A 21,619-nucleotide genomic window follows, 5' to 3' on the forward strand; every position below is an offset into this window, starting at 1 on the left:
GACCTGATGTGTTTCTGTTTGGCACTCAGCATTCAGGAGATAGATTGAGTGTAAGGCACTGCAATAAACTAGCATCCTGTCCAGGGGCTGTACTTGTACATCAAGCTGCCTCACACTACAGAGACAGGCTTGTGCAAGGTTACTTAGTTATGAACAGATCTCCTACCCAGGATTAGTTTTGGACAGTGTTTGTGTATCTGCTGGGTATTTATATATTTTTAAAAGTGTTCTAGACTGGTAAAAAAAACTTAAGCCCTTTTTCATATCTAAAATCTGTTGCTAAAATAAAACCAAGGCAGAAACATGTTCTGACCAAAGGATCCATGAGCTTAAGGCTTTTTCTTACTGGTGATGACTGTGAATCCCCATGCACTGGTAGCAATTTCTAAATGTTCCCTATGGTGCTTCTTTCGTTGAATTGAACTCCTCTGCGCTATTAGAAATAACCTTTGGCTCTAAGGTTGTACTAAAGAGATTCACTCGGGACTGCAAAGCACCTGCTGAAAAGACTCCCACTCCCCAGTAAAAAGGCACATGACAGCCTGCTTGGAGTTTGCCAAAAGGCACCTAAAGGACTCTCACTACTACAGAGAGATCCTTGATGAAAACTTGCTTCAGAGACCGCAGGACCTCAGATTGTGGTGAAGGCTCACCTTCCAACAGGACAACGACCCTAAGCACACAGCCAAGACAACACAGGAGTGGCTTCGGGACAAGTCTCTGAATGTCCTTGAGTGGCCCAGCCAGAGCCCAGACTTGAACCTGATCTAACATCTCTGGGGAGACCTGAAAATAGCTGTGCAGCGACGCTCCCCATCCAACTTTGAGAGCATATGCAGAGAAGAATGGGAGAAACTCCCCTAAATACAGGTGTGCCAAGCTTGTAGTGTCATACCGAATAAGACTCAGGGCTATAATCACTGCCAAATGTGCTTCAACAAAGTACTGAGTATAGTGTCTGAATACTTATGTAAATGTAATATTGAAGTTTTTTTTAAAACTGTTTTTGCTTTGTCATTATGTGTAGATTGATGGGGGGGGGGGGGGGGGACTATTTAATCCATTTTAGACTAAGGCTGTAATATATATACTATATACTAATCATATTTATGTTTAATTTGTATTATCAAAAGGATTTATATTGACAAATGACATGCCAGAAATCAGTCATATTTAACAGATGTATGTGAATCTCATGGCACTGTAGTTCCAGCAAGTACAGAATAGATATCTCTTGGAAAAAGTGTAAACCCATCCTCTATATACAGTACCATAAAAGGTCTCCTTATACAACTAACCCTGGGGAAAGGGTAACAGAGGTTATTGAGTAATAAAAAAAAGGTAGATTTAGTCTCACTACGAATCGTGTCGGTGTACATCTCCTGTCAATTTCTCTAGCACCAAACAAAATGGCGAGTAAACCTTTTGGAAGAATTCATCTATTTTTCTATAATTTGTAGGATTCTACAATTTGTCAACATGGGCTCATATTTTATATGTATTACATTTTCTTTAAAACTGACCTTTGGCCTTGGACATGAGCGTAAACATTTAGTAGTTAAGTACTTTCTTTGTACTTCTTAATCTGAGTGCGTTATTTACAGGCCTACATGACATAATATATTTGGATGATTGAACTTTACTCAGTTCCATCAAAAGTTATTCTTATTCAGTCTTTTTTTTCTTCTCTAATACAAGAACAGATCACTGAGTATAAAAGTGTTTTCGAGATGTTTGATGAGGAAGGAAATGGAACAGTGAAGACACAGGAGCTGGAGCGACTGATGAGTTGAATGGGAATCAATCCCACCAAGAGAGAGCTCCTTCAGATGGCCAAAGATGTGGACAAAGATGGTGAGCATATTGTTCACAATATGGCCTTCATTTTAACGTGACCATTGATATGTTTTATGTGCATAATATATAATCTTACTAACTATTTATTTGACTAATACAATGTTATCTACCATAGTAATGATATGCTGTATTGTACAATTAACTTGTATATCGGACGAAAAAAAGTCGACAATGCTTGTATTCCACTGTCAAATTCTTGTATGAAATTTTATCAAATGGTGCTGTTCTTCTCACACAGATGAGTGATTAACTTTTTCTGTGAAGATTCATCACTAGATGTCAGTGTTTCACTGGGATTCACTTGTAAAATACTAGTACTCAGGTCTAGGCAATTAGTTTATCTCTGTCTTTAGTTCATCTCTGTCTTTAGGAATGTAATACATTCCGTACCACCAATAAATACCAACCACCCAGTAAGGATACATATTGATTCCACTAACAACGTTAAAGACATCCTTAACTTTCCTCTTTATTTTTATTTATTCAAAATGCATCCAAAGAAATTGTATAACTAAGGCTGTCAAATTCTCATTTGGTTTCCTATACACAGCTGTATATAGCCAGTGGTAATATCTCCCTTATCACCTGTTTTTGTGTCATCACAGGAAAAGGTACTTTTAACCGTGAGAGCTTCCTGGCTTTGATGGTATTGGTTCATGAAAGCGCGAGGGGCCAACATGCTGTGCTACGAGCTGCTTTCAAGGGTTTTGAGAAAGAGGCCGAGGGATATATCGAGTGGAATACCCTGAAGTAAGCCTAACAATACCTACAGCAACTATGGCTTGCAGACTGTTCTTCCCCAATATGTACTTAAATAACTTTTAGAATCAGTAACAAACCACCTCTATTTGCAGGTATGTGTTGATGAATGTAGGAGAACCACTGAATGAGTTAGAGGCAGAGCAAATGATGGAGGCAGATAAAGATGGAGAAGGAAGCTTCGATTATGAAGGTAAGAGTAGATTAGTCTCTTTTGATTTTATCTTGCTGGATAAGGTTGAACAAATAACCTTTTTACCATTAAAAGCAGAACATTTTCTTCCCAGAATTTGGGAACATGATGACTGGAGGCTCCTTCAAGATGAGCTAAGTGAATCAAAGAAGGCAAACATGAATAGGCAACATTATATTGGTCAGGGTTGACAGTGTAGGTTACTGTTATGAACATCATGCTTCACCGGTTTTGATCATGCATGTTGATAAAACAAGACAATTGCTTTCAATGTTGGTCTTGAAGCATGCAGATGTTTATATTTGAATTCATATAACGATGTGGCCATTACTACCTTGTATGCTGACTGATTGACTTTTGATGTAAATATAGTAATTCATATGTATGATTTCTTAAAATGACAACAACAAAACATCTGTACAACCTTAAGGTACTTACTATATGAATGAAAAGGGCTTGAGTGAAAGCACCTTGGCCTCACTGAGAATCTCCAGTCCCTTGCCTTTTTAGAGGATATTCATCAAAGGGTTACATTTCCAAGGCCAGCCACCCCCTCTGTCTGATAGCATCTGGTCTGCCCAACCAATAAATCCCATTCTCATCCCTAAAGCCAGATGGACAGCTCGGCGAGCCAACGGCAGCTGCCGCTTACACCCCATCCGACCTATCACAGGAGGGAAGGGGGCTTTGGATCACAGGGCTATGGTTGCAGAATCCCTGGAGCTTCTACTGTTATATGAAACACAACAAGGGGCAAGGTAGGGGAACAGGTCTAAGGAAGCAAGGAGAGATCGACAGAGAATCCTTTGGAAGCAGCCAGGGGTTGGGTTGCTTTGTATGGAGTGGAGCAGCGGTGAGAACGAATGTGTTTCCCATGTAAACAGCCCCTCAGTCAGTGGAGCAGCTGCCTGCGTTACTGCTGAGGAGCAGGGAGAAGCAGAAGAGGAGGAGGTGTAGAGAGGGGGAAACGTTCCTTCTCCTTAAGATATTACGCCTCCTCTATCTTGTTGCCTCCTACGGCTCCTTTTAAATATTTAAAAAAAAATAGTGCTTCTCCTACCACATCGACGAAAGGTAGGTACTGACATAACATATACCCCTAATCTGGGAGGGCATTTAAGGCGAGCTTGCATGTCACGTTGGCAGGATTAAAAGCCTTTATTTATTTATACTCATTGGCTTACAGAGGAATGATCACTGTGCAACAACATTCCATGGTGTGAATAAGACTAAGAGATAAACATGTTACATTATGAACATTTTATGTTGACTGTCTTTGCACTGTATTTGATCTCTAATTGGACAGTGACAAAGGCTGAGACTTTGCTCTTGGTTTTGATTGGTTGAGAGCTTGCACTGCACATGTTCCTCATTTGGTGAACAGACTGGCATGCAGGCAGGCTGCATTCTGAGGGGGGCGGGACCCGGGATGGCTCATGTGTCTTTGTTTTCACGGTTTGTGTGACACTATAGTAGGGTGCCATGTCTGCCAGGCATGTCTGCCATACTATCGGCCAACAATATACATGGCATAATTCAGCATTTCATTACATTAACCCTCTAATTATATCTTATGAAGGCTTAATGAAGCCTTCACAAGCCCTTTATAAAGTCTATATAGATCCATGTCTGGGGGTTTGTTTTCCTCTGTATTGTATCTGCTTTGTTCTGACACCGTTTTCTCTGCTTCTGATGCCCACATCCTGCCCACAACACTACCTGCTGCCCTGTCGGGTTCAATCTGATGGAATCAGGGGTGGGGACGTATATGCTTTTACCTACTTCTACAAACACATACTTTTACGTAGCGAAATTCTAGTCATGTCATGAGCACTGTGACAAACAGACACGATTATTTTGCATTTAGTTTAGTAGTTATGGATGATGCATCTTGGTGGCAGATTGTTTCGTCATTTTAGATCAAGATGCACACCTGACTAATTTCGGCAGGTGACCAGAGGCTTTGCCTTTATTTATATAATCAGAATGAAAATCCCCTCCTGTTTGACAAATGTGTCCCTCAGACCTCAAACATGCTACCCACCTAAACCTCTTCCCACTCTTTCCAAACCGTTTGCGGAAGGAAGGATGTTTGTGGCCTGCCATACACACACACACACACACACCCAAAACCAACCTCCAACCAAACCAGAGCCATATGATATGCTATTGTAGTGTGCATAATATGTCTGTTTGTTTTCTGATCTGAAGGTGTAAAATTATCCGTTTCAGGTTCTGCCTGTAGAGTGTGTTCTGGTGTGCTCAATGCATTCCCAAAGCTTCAGTATACCTCAGTCCAGAGAGAGACAACCTGTGGCTGTTGTGACACACATGGGTGACTGAGATACAGAAAATAGACACATTGAGACACCCACAGCAGTGGAACACAACAAGACAGCTCTCTACATTCCTCGGTTGTTTAATCTCAGCTGAAACCATGGATTCGACCATGGCCAAAACCACCGCTAGCTTTCTCTCCACTGTCTCCAGCATGACCCCCACCTCCATGACCTCCCTCCTCGCCGTTACCACGGACGCACGGATGGAACGGGACAATGTCACCGCATCCAGAACAACACTCATGACCAGTACCATTACTATAACAACAACCAACGAGACAAGCTACAACGCCACCAAGCTGCCAGAGGTGGCGTTAGAAGGCGCGGGGATGGGCATGGTGCTGGTGCCCTTTGGCATCATCACTGTAATTGGCCTGGCATTGGTCATGGTAAGACAGCAATCACTTTATTCACTACCTAGTTTCCATGCCCACAAAATATGTCTGTTTGTCATGACAGTGTGAACGAGTCGCTTTTGCCCCTTTTATCTAATTAACAATGTGTCTCCCTGTGCCCCACCATGTCTCCCATCCCAGATGTTGTATATCAGGAAACGGAAGAGGTGAGGACATTAACTTGAATTGCAAAGTAGTTCATTATATAAGAGTTAGCAGTTCAAGTTATCAGCCGGATTTGTGAAAGGGAGGGCTGTCCTTCATGCATATTCAAATAATCATAGCATTGACTCTCAGTAATGTGTGTTTCTCACATTTCATTAAACGTTTCAATACGAGATAGATTTTTCTAACCTTTTCGTTCCCCCTCTGCCTTCTGCCCTGTGTTCACCGCCCAGACTGGAGAAGCTGAGGCACCAGCTGATGCCCATGTATAACTTTGACCCTGCAGAGGAACAGGATGACCTGGAACAGGAACTACTGGACCACAACCGGGACGGCAACCTCACAGGATCCAATAACAAGGTACTATATACACTACAAGCCTGAAGCAATGCTGCGGCTGCACTCCCATGTTCAATGATACTGATAATCTACTGTAGAGCTGCGATGATACACAGAAGTCTTAGCGGTTCCATTATGTTCAGACTCATCTTGAATCGCCGGCAGCGATCTATTGTTCACTGATCTACAGTTATATTATATTATATCCGGAGGTTGGAACCAAAAATCGCACATTTGGACTCATCAGACCAATGTCCATTGTTCGTGTTTCTGGGCCCAAGCAGGTCTCTTCTTCTTATTGGTATCCTTTAGTAGTGGTTTCTTTGCAGCAATTCAACCATGAAGGCCATGCAGTCTCCTCTGAACAGTTGATGTTGAGATGTGTCTGTTACTTGAACTCTGTGAAGCATTTATTTGGGCTGCAATTTCTGAGGCCGGTAACTCTAATGAACTCTGGGCCTTCCTTGCCTGTGGCGATCCTCATGAAAGTCAGTTTCATCATAGCGCTTGATGGTTTTTGCGACTGCACTTGAAGAAACTTTCAAAGTTCTTGAAATCTTCCGGATTGACTGACCTTCATGTCTGAAAGTAATGATGGACTGTTGTTTCTCTTTGCTTATTTGAGCTGTTCTTGCCATAATATGGACTTGGTATTTTACCAAATAGTGCTTGTCACAACACAACTGATTGGCTCAAACTTATTATGGAAATAAATTCCACAAATGATCTTTTAACAAGGCATACCTTGTTAATTGAAATGCATTCCAGGTGACTACCTCATGAAGCTGGTTGAGAGAATGCCAAGAGTGTGCAAAGCTGTCATCAAGGCAAAGGGTGGCTAATTTGAAGAATCCAAGATATAAAATATATTTTGATTTGTATAACACTTTTCTGGTTACTACATGATTTCCATATGTGTTATTTCATAGTTTTGATGTTTTCACTATTACTCTACAATTTAGAAAATAGTACAAATAAAAACCCTTGAATGAGTAGGTGTGTCCAAAGTTTTGACTGGTACTGTAAGTATATATATATATATATATATATATAAGTAATCGATTCACTTTCCACCCCTTTCTTTCTTTGTTCCTAACGCTACATCACTAAACAGATGTAATAAGCAGTCATAGCAGGGGCAGATTCATTATTCATTGGCTACAAAATATTAATACAAAACAGTTGATGTGACTGCTTATGACCATGGCAGTACAAAATAACATGGTGTCTCATGTCTCACAGTTATACCATTTTGCCCCCACCCCACCTCCTGTAGACTCTCACAACCTCCCAGGGGACGACGCAGAGGCCCAGTCGCCTGGTCTTCACAGACGTAGCCAACGTTCTCAATGCATAACAGCACTCTTCCATGCATGAGAGGGGACTGGGGACAAGCTGTCCCATCATAGAGATCTGTCGCTCAGGGAAAAAAAAAGGAAAACTGGATTGAAGGCCATGGAAACAGACTGATGTTTGGTGTATGTTTTTTTTCAGGGTGGGCTATAAGGGAATTCTGATGTTTTAGTTGTGGGCGTAGTCTTATTTTCATTGTCTACAGTTTATAACTTGTCGTCAGTGACTGAGTTGGGAATTATGGGGAAACGATGCGAGTAATGATTTTGCACTGGTTGTTATTGGTTGCACAAATACTTCCAAGTGTGGTGCATTGTGGGATCGCTGTCTTTCTCTGCAGTTCTAGTGATATTGGTGGCAGAATTGCTGGAGCTCCCACCTCCTTCTCTAATGAGAACGTTGTCTCGAATGTATTATTTATTTTCCACACCTTTGTATTTTGCTGCTAAATGTAGACAACCACATTGGACAAGTGACTCCCTATAAAACGGATTATGCTCAATGTTGAACTGCTTCCATAATGGTGGTGGATTAGAGACTTGGACGTTCTGCACGTTGGAAAACTAGAAATCAGGACATCTGGAGAACTATTACTGCTGCAGGACAATTCCTGGGGAACTGTAACCCACCTAGTGTACACTACTATACTGTAATGTACCCACACACGTCCAAAATGTGTCCTTCAGCACTTACGCCTCTATGGGAACTCTCCATTTGCCATCAGAGTATTACTAGTAGTGTGTTTCCTCGATAACAAGTAATAAAGCAGCTGCATTGGTTTCTATACACTAAAACAGAGTATTTAAACCACAGTATTTTGACGACCACTTATTGTGCTACAATTGTTTGATGAACACATGACAAACAAACATATGTGAACCTTTTTATTGGTAACAGAAAGACCAAGTAGCACCTCTAAACTCATGCAAACACACAATGAAGCGAGACAGATCAGAGTCAAATTAGAAAACAGCCATTTGAGTTGTGTATTCAAGTTCAAATGGATTGAAATCTAAAATAAATCAAACAATATATGAAAGACTAAAATAAAAAAGGGAGACCTTTTCATCGATCGCAAACACAAAAAAAGATTACAACTGGAGATGTTACAAGATAAGAAAACCTAACTACTCTATTCAATATTTTTTTTAAACTCATACATAAAGCATAACAACAAGTACATGAAATAAACTCCTAAAATATTTATACTGAATATATCAATATCAGTCAGCTCATTTAGAGCAACACTGTGATTAAAATATAGATAGTGGCTATCCTGACATTGCTGAGGTATGACTGTGGTTAGGTTAGGAGGCACTCTTACTGACATCATAGTACAGTACTTTGGGTTTATTTACCTACAGATGTAGGATCTTAATTTGATCCAGTTTGCTACAGCAGAAACATAATCCTGCAGCAACAAGAAATGTGAATTATTATGTGGATTACATTTTTGTAAGGTTTGATACATTTTTCATTAGGGCAAATCAAGTCTGAAATTTCAAAGTGGAATTCACAACCTTAGAAGCCTTTTTCAATCTCATATACTACAAGTTTGCAGTGCAGGAAAAAATCTCAGCAACAAAAATATGATAAAATTAAGATCCTACATCTATATACAGTATGCTGTTACGGACAAAGTGAGGTGAGTGGACCTCTGATATAGTTGTCCCATAGCTATGGTAAGACTGCAGGGGACAAGCAAAGCTAAAACCAGCCAGTCACCCCTCTGAGGGCCAAAGCAGACTAGTTTCAGAGGTAGTCCACAGCGCAAACAGTGATGCCATCCAAAGAGGTGAAGTAACAAGAGAAAAAGTATAGGTTGGAAAAGACTCACAGACATACTAACTTGCAACTGACAGAAAACTAAACGCTTGAACCTTCCCTAGAAAAAGATTGCACGTGGATAAGTCCACGCACTCCAGAAATACATTACAGTAAGATCCAAAACAAAGTGTTAACTCACTATTTCACGTCACTTCACTGACATCAGTTCAACTAATGTTAGGATTGTTAATGCAACACATCTGTAGTGTGAAAGTGAAAGCTTGAAATGAAGTAATGATCGCATGGTATCTTACGTAAAAAGTGAAGAGAGGGAAAAATGTAAGGGCTCACAGAGGTCGTGATAAAACAATAAAAAAGAAAGTCATGAGTAAGTAACCAACTACAGTAAACAGTAAAATATTGGGTCATTTTGAACCCAGGTAGATAGACCAAGGCCTCGATTCAATCAGATCGAGTGTTACCCCACGTTAGCCGACATCCGCATAGGGGATGTTTTGGCAGTGTTAGAGGTCCAGTATTACTACGGTAGGAGCTAACTAATCATGTGTGTCACCAACCCTTCCCTTCCTTATTATCCCTATCCCTGCGTTAGCCCAAAAAGGCGATAGAAAGTGTAGGCTCTATCCATGATAGAAATGATCCATGATAGATCTGTTGGATATAATGTCGGGTGTGGTTTCGTTCCATCTAATGGCAGTGTCCGCGATAAGGTAACTCAGGGAGCCGCTTGTGGATTTGACAGCTCCAACGCAGTTCCACCTCCAAAAACAACCGCAATGTGAATCTAGCACGGATCTGATAGAATCTAGACCCAAGTCTTATCTCAGATATTTCATCAGAGCATTACCACTAAAGGCTGCTGCTGGGACCCGCTTAAAGAGTCAGTCAGCATGGAAGTGGAAGTGAGAGTGTGAGGCTAGTGGGTACAGTGTGTATGGGATTGTCCTGAGTAGGTGTGTGTGTGTGTGTGTGTGTGTGTGTGTGTGTGTGTGTGTGTGTGTCTTTGTTTGTTTTTTTTGGTATGGGGAGAGGCTATAAAGAGTTCTCTGCTTTTCTGTGACTGAGGTAGACTGAAAGGCAAAGGAACTGAGGTGAGTTATGGTCTTAATGAGGTTTATGTGTGTCAAGTAATATTGTGAATGTCAAAAACAGATCAGAAATACACAATAAAAATGGAATAATATCATAACTGAGTAGAATAACACATGAATCACACCTGAATAGCTATGCACATAGCCATATTAAGTCAAACAATACCCGGGGGCCATACTTGTGAACAATAGAACAGGTTGAAGTTTTAGTTTAAGCATCAGCCAATTAAAATCGTTGATGTAGTTGTACGTGATCAAAGGCTACATGTTAGCTGTTCCCATTACATAACCTGACACATGCTAAGCTCACCAGGTGGCTGTATATATGTGTATTTATATCTGGTTGAAATTCTGTATCAGCTAATCAAAATACGTATTTGGACATTATCCAACACTTGTCCATGGAAGCGCCCTTAACAGAAGTCAAATGGCAGGATCTGCTATTCAAAGTTGCTGGATCAACACAAGCAACCTCAAGTGGACAATTAGCTCACAGTGTCGCCAGCCTGGTTCCTGGTACCATTTGCCGTTTGCGGCAAGCTTGAATCCCAGGGGAGATAATGTTTTTTCCTTTGAAATGAAAGAATGACATTTATTGTGATAGTGTGTAGTGCAGCCAGAACCTTGTAAATTAAGATTTACAAATATCTTTAATGAGGAACTTTTTGGTGTCCCTCTTGCAGACCGACACGTAGGCTACTGCTACTCATGGGGTGTAGTGCTGCCAGTGCCAGAACAGCGCTCCACCAGGAGGTTTAAATATATCCCTCTGGGCATATATTTTAAGAAATGCCATTGGTTTGTGTAGAAAAAGTTTAAGATCTTTGATAGGCAGATGCAGGATTTGTTACAGGAAATAATCACTGCCACCTGGTGAGGTTAGCATAGGGCTAAATGTGCCAGGTTATTTAATGGGAACAGCCAACGTGTAGCATTTGATCATATCCAACTATGTCAACAATTTAAATTGGCAGATGCTTAAGCTTGAACAAAAACTTGTTCTAACGTTCGCAAGTATGGCCCCCTAAGGTTTTATTGAGTGTGGTTAGAGCAATGTAGTAAAAACAAAACCTGATGTGTGATGTGAAGTCATGTCACTGTTGAGTTCAGACTTCTGAATTCTGTTCACGATCATGTATTCCCATTCCAACGTATATCTAACAAAATATCCCTGTGTTTCTTCACAATCAGGACAGACAATTACGTTTGAGCCGAGCTCCTGTGTGACAATAGGGTCAAATGGGTCATGAATTTTGTCCAGGTAATGTGTTTTGAAATGTCAGTCACATTTGATGACAGCAACTGCATCTTTTATTTGTATTTTTAAACCCTCCCCACCATTAACACCACAAACGCATACACACACGCACGCATGCACACGCACACGTCAACCAATCAGTGAACAGCCCCACCCACTGACCGAATCCTAAGTAATCAATCAACTGACCAAAGCTATGTCCATCATTGACCCAGCCTCAGTGCTGGACAGACTCCAGTCACAATACCACCATCAGGCCTACTGTTCTACAAAGCAGGGCTATTATCTGTTGTTTTTGGAATCCTCATGACAATGGAGGTTAGATTGTACACCTCTTTGTCTCTGCCCAAACCTTGAGGTAGTTTTGTGGCACATTGTCTACTCCCCCTCTGCCACTTCCTGGGCTGGAGCCTGAGATGGCGAAGCCTCAGCGGACAGAGACTGTGAGGGGCCCTCAGTTTCTTCTGAAGGACTCTGTGACAAGACACAAACATACAGACATTAGTGTGTGTGTGTGTGTGTGTGTGTGTGTGTGTGTGTGTGTGTGTGTGTGTGTGTGTGTGTGTGTGTGTGTGTGTGTGTGTGTGTGCGTGTGTGCGTGTGTGCGTGTGTGCGTGTGTGTGTGTAATGATGTACTTGTATGAGTGTGTAGATGAGTGATGTGGGGAAATAGGTCTGGCTGTGAGACCAAGAAATGCTAGGGAGAAGACGGTTATGTCAGGAAACCAAGACGACAGGGGAAGAGAGCAGTTATATCAGGTTTCCCCTCTCAGCATTGACTCATTCTTCCCCTTCTCATGTCTGTGTCTGAAAGATGGAGTCTTAACGGTTTCAGTTCTTAATGTGTTTTAACTTCTTTGAAACTCGCCTCTGCAGTGAAAACTGTGATAAGATGGATGAGGGTGTTGAGTGACGTTGGCCTCTTTTTGTGCAAGCTGTTGGTGTAATCTGTTGATTCTCAGAAAGAAGGTGCTGTATGAACGGAAGTGTCTCGTGCACTCCGCCTTAGCTCAGGCCTATATGCACCTCCATGAAAGTAGCGCTCAAGTACAATAGGTAAGAGGAAACATTGTTAGGAGAAAAAAAAAAACATAATATGACCTATCATGCTGTACTAACAATATCTCTTACCTGCTGTTCCTGGATCACCTCTTGAACTACTTTCTGGGGCTGTGGAGAAGAATAAAAGTGACAGAAGGTGACGAGATAAAACATTCAACGAATCAGTAAAACTCTCCATCGCATAGCTCAGAGGTGGACAACTTCAATTGTGAAGGGGGGGGGGGGGGGGGGGGGTGCTATGTTTATCTTGTAATCAGTGGCTGATTTAGACCTAGGACACCAGGTGAGGGGGACGCTCCTCCTGTCAATCAATGACATCAGTCAGGAAAAACAGAGGGCCCTACTGCCCGTAAGGACTGGAGTTGTACATCCCCAGATTATGAAGAGAGATAGGAGTCTAGAGACATTTGAGATATATGTCTCATTACATTCGTGTGCATGAGTGAGTGTGTATGTTAGGCCCATACCCATTTCCTTGGCCGGCCCCGAGGTCTTCTCTCCCCGACTGGCTCTACTTCCTGACACAGAAAGGATGGAGGATAAAGCAGAGAATATTGTATTGTTTTTTTTATATATAGACATAAGGCCATGTCTACTCACAACCGTATTGTTGCAATCAGTATTTTCTGTTCAGCTCCTGTGCCTAGTTTGACACTTTATTTTGTATTGAATATTTCATAATAACTATATACAGTGCCTTGCGAAAGTATTCGGCCCCCTTGAACTTTGCAACCTTTTGCCACATTTCAGGCTTCAAACATAAAGATATAAAACTGTATTTTTTTGTGAAGAATCAACAACAAGTGGGACACAATCATGAAGTGGAACAACATTTATTGGATATTTCAAACTTTTTTAACAAATCAAAAACTGAAAAATTGGGCGTGCAAAATTATTCAGCCCCCTTAATTTAGTACTTTGTAGCGCCACCTTTTGCTGCGATTACAGCTGTAAGTCGCTTGGGGTATGTCTCTATCAGTTTTGCACATCGAGAGACTGACATTTTTTCCCATTCCTCCTTGCAAAACAGCTCGAGCTCAGTGAGGTTGGATGGAGAGCATTTGTGAACAGCAGTTTTCAGTTCTTTCCACAGATTCTCGATTGGATTCAGGTCTGGACTTTGACTTGGCCATTCTAACACCTGGATATGTTTATTTTTGAACCATTCCATTGTAGATTTTGCTTTATGTTTTGGATCGTTGTCTTGTTGGAAGACAAATCTCCGTCCCAGTCTCAGGTCTTTTGCAGACGCAGGTTTTCTTCCAGAATGGTCCTGTATTTGGCTCCATCCATCTTCCCATCAATTTTAACCATCTTCACTGTCCCTGCTGAAGAAAAGCAGGCCCAAACCATGATGCTGACACCACCATGTTTGACAATGGGGATGGTGTGTTCAGCTGTGTTGCTTTTACGCCAAACATAACGTTTTGCATTGTTGCCAAAAAGTTCAATTTTGGTTTCATCTGACCAGAGCACCTTCTTCCACATGTTTGGTGTGTCTCCCAGGTGGCTTGTGGCAAACTTTAAACTACACTTTTTATGGATATCTTTAAGAAATGGCTTTCTTCTTGCCACTCTTCCATAAAGGCCAGATTTGTGCAATATACGACTGATTGTTGTCCTATGGACAGAGTCTCCCACCTCAGCTGTAGATCTCTGCAGTTCATCCAGAGTGATCATGGGCCTCTTGGCTGCATCTCTGATCAGTCTTCTCTTGCATGAGCTGAAAGTTTAGAGGGACGGCCAGGTCTTGGTAGATTTGCAGTGGTCTGATACTCCTTCCATTTCAATATTATCGCTTGCACAGTGCTCCTTGGGATGTTTAAAGCTTGGGAAATCTTTTTGTATCCAAATCCGGCTTTAAACTTCTTCACAACAGTAGCTCGGACCTGCCTGGTGTGTTCCTTGTTCTTCATGATGCTCTCTGCGCTTTTAACGGACCTCAGAGACTATCACAGTGCAGGTGCATTTATACGGAGACTTGATTACACACAGGTGGATTGTATTTATCATCATTAGTCATTTAGGTCAACATTGGATCATTCAGAGATCCTCACTGAACTTCTGGAGAGAGTTTGCTGCACTGAAAGTAAAGGGGCTGAATAATTTTGCACGCCCAATTTTTCAGTTTTTGATTTGTTAAAAAAGTTTGAAATATCCAATAAATGTCGTTCCACTTCATGATTGTGTCCCACTTGTTGTTGATTCTTCACAAATAAATACAGTTTTATATCTTTATGTTTGAAGCCTGAAATGTGGCAAAAGGTCGCAAAGTTCAAGGGGGCCGAATACTTTCGCAAGGCACTGTACATGAACATGAGAGGTTGATCTTACCTTGGGGGTGGCACGAGGCCCCTTGTTCTTGCTTCCTCTGGGTCGTCCTCTGGGTCTCTTTGGGGTTGGGGGGCCAGTGGGCTCCTGGGGAGAGCAAGAGCAAAATAAGGAACTGCCATACGGTTGGTACTCTGACTCTATCCACAGCAAAATAAGGAACTGCCATACGGTTGGTACTCTGACTCTATCCACAGCAAAATAAGGAACTGCCATACGGTTGGTACTCTGACTCTATCCACAGCAAAATAAGGAACTGCAATACGGTTGTCACTCTGACTCTATCCACAGCAAAATAAGGAACTGCCATACGGTTGGTACTCTGACTCTATCCACAGCAAAATAAGGAACTGCCATACGGTTGGTACTCTGACTCTATCCACAGCAAAATAAGGAACTGCCATACGGTTGTCACTCTGACTCTATCCACAGCAAAATAAGGAACTGCCATACGGTTGGTACTCTGACTCTATCCACAGCAAAATAAGGAACTGCCATACGGTTGGTACTCTGACTCTATCCACAGCAAAAGCAGCCGTACTCCACACCACACCACACCACAACACAGCTGTTAAAATGAGCATTTGAGTTATTTCAGTTTCAAATCAAATTGTATTTGTCACATGCCGAATACAACAGGTAGACCTTACAGTGAAACGCTTACTTACAAGCCCTTAACCAACAATGCAGGTAAAAAAAATAAGTCTTGAGTAAAAAATTGAAAAGTAAAAAATGTAAATAAAGATAAATAGTTAAAGAGCAGCAGTTGTGCTACAGTAATATGTACATGTAGGTAGAGGTGGGTGGGTGGGGGGGGGGGGGGGCAATGCAAATAGTCTGGGTAGTCATTTGATTAGCTGTTCAGGATGGCTTGGGGGTATAAGCTGTTAAGAAGCCTTTTGGACCTAGACTTGTAGCTCCAGTACCGCTTGCCATGCGGTAGAAGAGAAAGCACTCTATGACTTGGGTGGCTGGAGTCTTTGACAAATTTTAGGGCCTTCCTCTGACACCGCCTGGTATAAAGGTCCTGGATGGCAGAAAGCTTGGCCCCACTGATGTAATAGGCCGTACGCACTACCCTTTGTAGTGCCCTGCGGTCGGAGGCCGAGCAGTTGCCATACCAGGAAGTGATGCAACCAGGATACTCTCGATGGTACAGTTGTAATGTTATTGCGTAATATAGAGTCCTATACAGTGTAATGAGTGTATGGTGGTGTTGATGTGGAGGATGCTGTGGTGATCCAACCTGCTGTTGTTTCCGTGGGCGTCCCCGGCCCCTGCGTGGAGGTGTGGAGGCAGGTGATTGGGCCACTCCTGGCTGTGGTGACGGCTCCTTGGTCCCACTGTTGCTCATCCCTGTGTCTGTCCACCAGCGAAGTGAAATGGGGGTGTGGGCTTGGATGCCCAGAGCTCAGGCCTCAGGGGAGAGGGTTAGGGAGGGGCAGACTTAGCCGTGATTGGTACCTGGGAAGTAAAAGGGGGCTTCAGGTTAGCTAGTCTCTGTTGCGCAACATTTTTCTAGTAGGCCTACTGAAAAAGGTATACAGTTTATACTATACATGTGCATACTATCGTGCATAATCTGTGTATGTACCAATGCGATTGGGTGCTGGACACGTTAATACAAACACGCTTCCCCCCCTTTCTCTCTGCACCTCATAAAATTATAATGAAAGACCACACTGCTTTCGTCTTGCAGGCAGTCACAGAGCAGCGTGAGAACTGCTTAATATAAGCCTTGGCAACGGCCATAACAGGTTCACTGGACACAGACAGGGGTTTGGCATAGGTGGGGGATACATGAGCTCAGTCTGCAGTAACTATAAGTAGCAAAGATATTCACAACTCAATATCCCATCCAATGTTGAGATCTAACCCATTCTATATCCAGTCCCTACCGGTTCCTATTGGATACCATTGGTAGTCCATGTCTGTGTAGCTGTATATATAGGCTATATGCGTGCATGTTTGCACATTTGTTAATTAAGAGGATGTGAGTATTTTGTGCTTTCAACATGGGCTTCTCAGTTACTTTGTACTCGTCACTTGAGCTCAGATAGGCCTCAAATATAGCCTTCCAAATCAAATCAAGTCTCGTCTGCACTTTGTATACAGATATTGGAGGCAAAAATTCAGTGCTAAATATTTTGCGGCTACACGGAGTAGCTACTTTTGTTCATTTCACTAATAACTCAAAACTAATTTACACTCTAAATGCAGAGTAGAGAGAGTAAATTACACACGCAATTGATTTGAATAATAATAGTAACTGTCTTTCATTCCTTAATTCCTTAATTTTGTTGTTCATTTTGACTGATTATCCCATGGAAAAGTGTAGAGCAGAATCAAAATGTCAAGCTCAAGGTCATGCACAGACCAATAAACAAAAAAATACAAAATAAATAAGACCTATCCTCTGTGTTGCATTGCTAACACTATTGCGTTCTTTACCAACAGCTGCATCAAAGCAGGAAGTTGGGAGCTGGAATTGTGTCTATCAGCAGGAGTAGGCTACAATGTTTCTAAACACACGTGAAGTGGGCTATATGAACAAATACTTTTGCATAGCGGGAGACGATTCGTTTAACTACGTTTTTGGCAGTGAACAAGGACTGAATGTATCTTTTCCATATGGGCGGTAATTGCAACCATAAAACCACATTCTGTGCATTCTTTTAAAACGACCAAAATGTGTCGCAGCAGACTTCATTCAAGTTGTCACATCTCCTCCTTTTAAACTTTCACTTTGGATATTAAACAGATTTGGTCTAGTTGACCGAAACGGCGCCACTTACCACCATAACATAGCCTTTAGGTTAGAGCAGTGGTATGGTGTCCAATGGAGCAGGACATTTAAAAGCACGGTAGATCACGCCAGACAAAAGTCAACTCTTAGTTCATGTGCATCTGTTATAGCTTAGCTAGCCTAGTAGTCCAACACGGCATCGTCAATAAATGTTTAATTAGGATATTTCATGAATTCTACATAATTATTAGGCCTACATATTCTGTATGGAGTCGTTCCTGTTACCTTACAACCGGTGCGAAAGGCGAAAGCCATGTGTTTAAAGCAAGCTACAGATGATGCAGGGAGAGAGCAAACCATATCGAATCAGATCGAATGACAGCAGTTTGTTTGCGGTAACCATTTTACTTGATCTGATCTTAGTGATCTGAGTGCACGATTGTAACCCATTCATCAGATTGAAAAATGACAAAATAGCAACAATGTTATTGTAGAAAATGAAACAATGGGAAAGGTAAAATAAGTGTTTCACCTACCTTGCTCCCACCAGTTGGTTTTCCTGTCAGCCTACTTAATAAAAACCGCAATGGAATTGCAGGACAGTTTAGCCTACTATTCAGTGTGTATATTATTCTTAAAATGTCCTTCTATTACAGACAGTCGCCTTTAATAAAGTTTACCTTGGAATAAACTGACACTGCCTCCTTACTTTCTTCCCTCTTTCTTTCTCTCCCTCTTCCCCTCCCTCCTTTCCTCTATCTCACTCTGTTTGTGTGTGATCCCTTACGTTTGTCTGCCGTATCCCCGTTTGGTCACGAATACCCCAGTTGAAGTTTGATGGGGGTTGGAGCTGCAGCATATATGAACATTGCATACTTTCTCTATTAAAGCATGCTCCAGGAGAGCGGTGGGGGTAGGAGGGGTGAAACAGTCGAACACGCCCCTTGCTCAGTGGACCACCCACATGTGAGTGGTAGGCATCATATAGGCTACACTAGTTCTAGATTCTGCAGATCATACATTTGCAGTAGCATGAACATACAGCAGGAATTCTCTGCAAATAGGCCTATGAATTCTCATAGAATTCTCTACAAACAGGCCTATGTTGAAAACGAATGGCAACTCTTCAATGCTTCCTGAAACCACTCATATGCAGTATGAAAATGCAGTACTTTATACATGTGAAAAAGTAAGAGTGATTGAGAATAACAATGAATTACCTCCAGCTATGAAGACAAAACACATTGAGAGAAAATAAAAGCCCATGTGACCAAAAAAAGGCTGTAAGCTTGATCAAAACAAAACTGATGTAGGCCTATTCACATGTATATGATCAATAGCAATGAAAAGGTCTGGAATAAAATGTAGTCAGAAGGCATGACTGGAGATTTTTTAAGTGCTACTTTGTTACTCATTTATAAACCATTTAGTCTACCCTAATCTGCATTATAAACGAGAACCATAAGTCATATGAGTATTTGATTAGTCATCTATTATAAACAGAATTTCATGAAAGTGAGCACTATGAATTGCCAAACTGCCACTGAAACTGACCAAAGCCAGCATTCGTTTGATGGTGTAATTTGTTGAACCACAATACACAAGTACTGTGTGCTGTTCAATTCTCGTTTAGTTCTTTGTGTAAATGGGTATGTGTGTATTTGTGAATACTGTACGTGGATATGCAGATTTGTGAGTGAGTATCTACATTTGTTTGCGTGTAATAAGAAGAAAGCTAAAGTGTGCGTGTGTCAGTGTGTGTGTGTGTCCGTGTGTGTGTGTGTTAGAGAGAGGAAGAGAGCATGTAAGTGTAATGTCTACTGTACATTTTGCATTGGTTTATTTCCCTTTTGTTTATTTCACTTGCTTTGGCAATGTAAACATATGTTTCCCATGCCAATAAAGCCCCTTAGATTGAATTGAAATTGAATTGAGAGAAAGAGAGAAAGAGTTAGTTCACTGCCCCTCTGCAGGCTGGTGTGTCTGAGATTCCGTTGGACTCTGATCTTGAGGTTTATTTAAGCTGAATTCCGTGGGCTCATCAGGACCGAGTTACAAAAATCCTCCTATAGAACCAGAAAGAATGTGCAGCGCATTCAGTTCTGTATAAGGCACAAAGGCATGTCTTTGGACGTGGGGGCAGGCATCAAAAGACAGGCAGCGGAGGGATTTCTTTAGAGGCTGGGGGGCAAAGAAGGTATTTTGATTGGGGGGAGGGGAGTGAAGGGTTTTGGTGGTCAGCAGTTTTAGTGAAGGGTGTGGGAGCGCTTTTGGGAAGCATGAGGTTAAGGAGGCATGTGCTTCACAAGGACATCCGGAGGTCACTGCCACGGTTCAATATGTAATGTCCGATAATCTAATCATCTAATCACCACAAAAGATCAGGGCTATTATGGATATTTCGTTCTGATCCAAAAGGTTCATAATGGGCTTGATTACACAGACTACAGACGAGGGAAAACAGGGTTATTTACATCTTATATTTGTGTCATAACAACATAGAATACTACACAACAACAGAGTATTATGGACATAATGACAGATATTACAACAATTCTATGTAGATGGTCACGGATAACAATTAGGCCGTTGTGGATTGTGCGCTATGGGTAGAGGGGTTGAAAGTTGTCCATTAGAACATAGGGCCAGTCACTGGTTGGTGACATACTGTATCTGTTACTAAGCCATCTCCATGACCTTCTTAATCCAGTCCACATAGATGGAGACGCGGATGAAGATGCTGGGCTGGCCTGGGTGTCCACAGCGCCTCATGGGGATGATCACGCCTTCCAGCACCCAGCAGTCACTGTTCTGACAGGCCAGAGGTCCCCCATAGTCTCTCTAGGGGTCGGGTGGGTATAACATATCACTGTCAGATCCTTCTCACACAGTGACAGGACATATCGTATCTTAACGCATGCGTTTGTGCTGTATGTCACAGAATGAATTTCCTAAAAGATCAAACAGTTTCACTCTCACACACCATAAACCTCATTCTCTCTCATAGAAATAAACCACGCTCCACATAGACTAATCCTCCCCCTCACAAACACACCCGACCCAAACCTACCTCACAGGCACCCACCCCGCCCTGGAAGGAGTTGGTGCACATCTCGTTCTCCCGAACACGACCCCGAAAGTATTTGTTACAGTCCTTGTTGCTTATAACTGGTATTTGAGCCACATTGAGCACAGAGTCATCTGTAGAAGTGCCTGAGAAAGTAAGAGAAACAGTAAAAGAGAGAGAGGGGGGGGGGGGGGGGGGGGGGGGTGTGGAGAGAACGAGATAATGAGAGAGAGGTGGGCATATGCTGAGTGATACTGGAAATAACAACACCATCTGTTGGTCCAGGATCTGAAAAGCTGTCTCATTTACATGACACATCAGTAAAACAGATACTACTTCAAGGGCAGCAAAAGATACCTAAAGAAACATTATGTCATACATTAGGGCCTCAGGTTTTCCTGACCACATCATCTGACCTGGGACAACTCAGGGCCCTGGTCGTAATGCAGCCACAGGATGGTGACATATAAAGGACTTTATGAAGGAAAGGTATAAAGAGTACAACAGGGAAAAAAATGTGCAGATGAGGGTAATACAGATGCAAGATCTTAATTTGAGCCAGTGCTCTACAGCAAGGAAAATAATCCTGCAGCAACAGGAAATCTGAATTATTATGTGGATTATAATTCACTGACATTTTTGAACGGGTTGATAGATCTTTTTCGTAAGTGAAAATCAAGTCTGAAATTTTGACATTACAAACTTCAAAAGCCTTTTTAAACCTCAAAATTCACTACACGTTTTAGATCTCCTGCATCGCAGGAAGGTTCTCCTCCAACAGGGTGGTCCAATGAAGAGCCTACATCTGTAAAAGGAAGGATAAAGATGAATATGGAGGAATGTGACTAAATGATATTGTCCTGTTACAATTATGAG

At 41.9% G+C, this 21,619-nt stretch overlaps 3 protein-coding genes across 6 annotated transcripts in view; 1 reads left to right on the forward strand and 2 right to left on the reverse strand.

Annotated features, from left to right (window-relative positions):
* Positions 1-2,483: 2,483 nt before the first annotated feature.
* Positions 2,484-8,188, forward strand: LOC110527804 (uncharacterized protein C3orf18). 3 transcript variants are annotated; one of them, XM_036983276.1, is made up of 7 exons: positions 2,484-2,607; positions 2,712-2,809; positions 3,420-3,883; positions 5,042-5,537; positions 5,685-5,710; positions 5,942-6,068; positions 7,324-8,188. In XM_036983276.1, exons 4-7 carry the CDS (start codon positions 5,247-5,249, stop codon positions 7,402-7,404), a joined length of 525 nt encoding a protein of 174 aa, XP_036839171.1. In that variant the 5' UTR covers positions 2,484-2,607; positions 2,712-2,809; positions 3,420-3,883; positions 5,042-5,246; the 3' UTR covers positions 7,405-8,188. The 3 variants fall into 3 exon arrangements, with proteins under 3 accessions (XP_036839171.1, XP_036839170.1, XP_036839172.1); XM_036983275.1 differs by having other exon boundaries at positions 2,712-3,883; XM_036983277.1 differs by having other exon boundaries at positions 2,712-5,537.
* Positions 8,189-8,270: 82 nt separating this feature from the next.
* LOC110527805 (high mobility group protein HMGI-C) lies at positions 8,271-18,601 on the reverse strand. Of its 2 annotated transcripts, none has more exons than XM_036983279.1 (6): positions 18,464-18,601; positions 16,177-16,394; positions 14,934-15,017; positions 13,067-13,117; positions 12,669-12,707; positions 8,271-12,011 (listed from the first exon to the last, which is right to left on the reverse strand). In XM_036983279.1, the coding sequence occupies exons 2-6, from the start codon at positions 16,282-16,284 to the stop codon at positions 11,916-11,918; spliced, it is 378 nt and encodes a 125-aa protein (XP_036839174.1). In that variant the 5' UTR covers positions 16,285-16,394; positions 18,464-18,601; the 3' UTR covers positions 8,271-11,915. The 2 variants fall into 2 exon arrangements, with proteins under 2 accessions (XP_036839174.1, XP_036839173.1); XM_036983278.1 differs by having other exon boundaries at positions 18,213-18,558.
* Positions 18,602-20,137: 1,536 nt separating this feature from the next.
* LOC110527807 (hepatocyte growth factor-like protein) overlaps positions 20,138-21,619 on the reverse strand; it is a 24,503-nt gene continuing 23,021 nt past the window's right edge. The window contains exons 17-18 of the mRNA XM_036983284.1: positions 20,747-20,889; positions 20,138-20,517 (exon numbers count right to left, since the gene is read on the reverse strand). Coding sequence (XP_036839179.1) covers positions 20,356-20,517; positions 20,747-20,889 — 305 coding nt within the window. The 3' untranslated portion in view covers positions 20,138-20,355. The remainder of the gene's footprint in view (positions 20,518-20,746; positions 20,890-21,619) is intronic.

Source organism: Oncorhynchus mykiss, chromosome 7, assembly GCF_013265735.2.
Source record: "Oncorhynchus mykiss isolate Arlee chromosome 7, USDA_OmykA_1.1, whole genome shotgun sequence".
Taxonomy (NCBI): Eukaryota; Metazoa; Chordata; class Actinopteri; order Salmoniformes; family Salmonidae; genus Oncorhynchus; species Oncorhynchus mykiss.

Bases quoted from the DNA above. Each gene is read 5' to 3' on its own strand.
- LOC110527804 (XM_036983277.1), top strand. From the start codon at position 5,247: ATGGATTCGACCATGGCCAAAACCACCGCTAGCTTTCTCTCCACTGTC. The intron at 5,538-5,684 runs GTAAGACAGCAA...CTCCCATCCCAG, and splicing joins TTGGCCTGGCATTGGTCATG to ATGTTGTATATCAGGAAACG. The intron at 6,069-7,323 runs GTACTATATACA...CACCTCCTGTAG, and splicing joins TCACAGGATCCAATAACAAG to ACTCTCACAACCTCCCAGGG.
- LOC110527805 (XM_036983279.1), bottom strand. From the start codon at position 16,284: ATGAGCAACAGTGGGACCAAGGAGCCGTCACCACAGCCAGGAGTGGCC. The intron at 13,118-14,933 runs GTAAGATCAACC...TTTCTGTGTCAG, and splicing joins GGCCTCGTGCCACCCCCAAG to GAAGTAGAGCCAGTCGGGGA. The intron at 12,708-13,066 runs GTATGGGCCTAA...TCTTCTCCACAG, and splicing joins GGGGCCGGCCAAGGAAATGG to CCCCAGAAAGTAGTTCAAGA.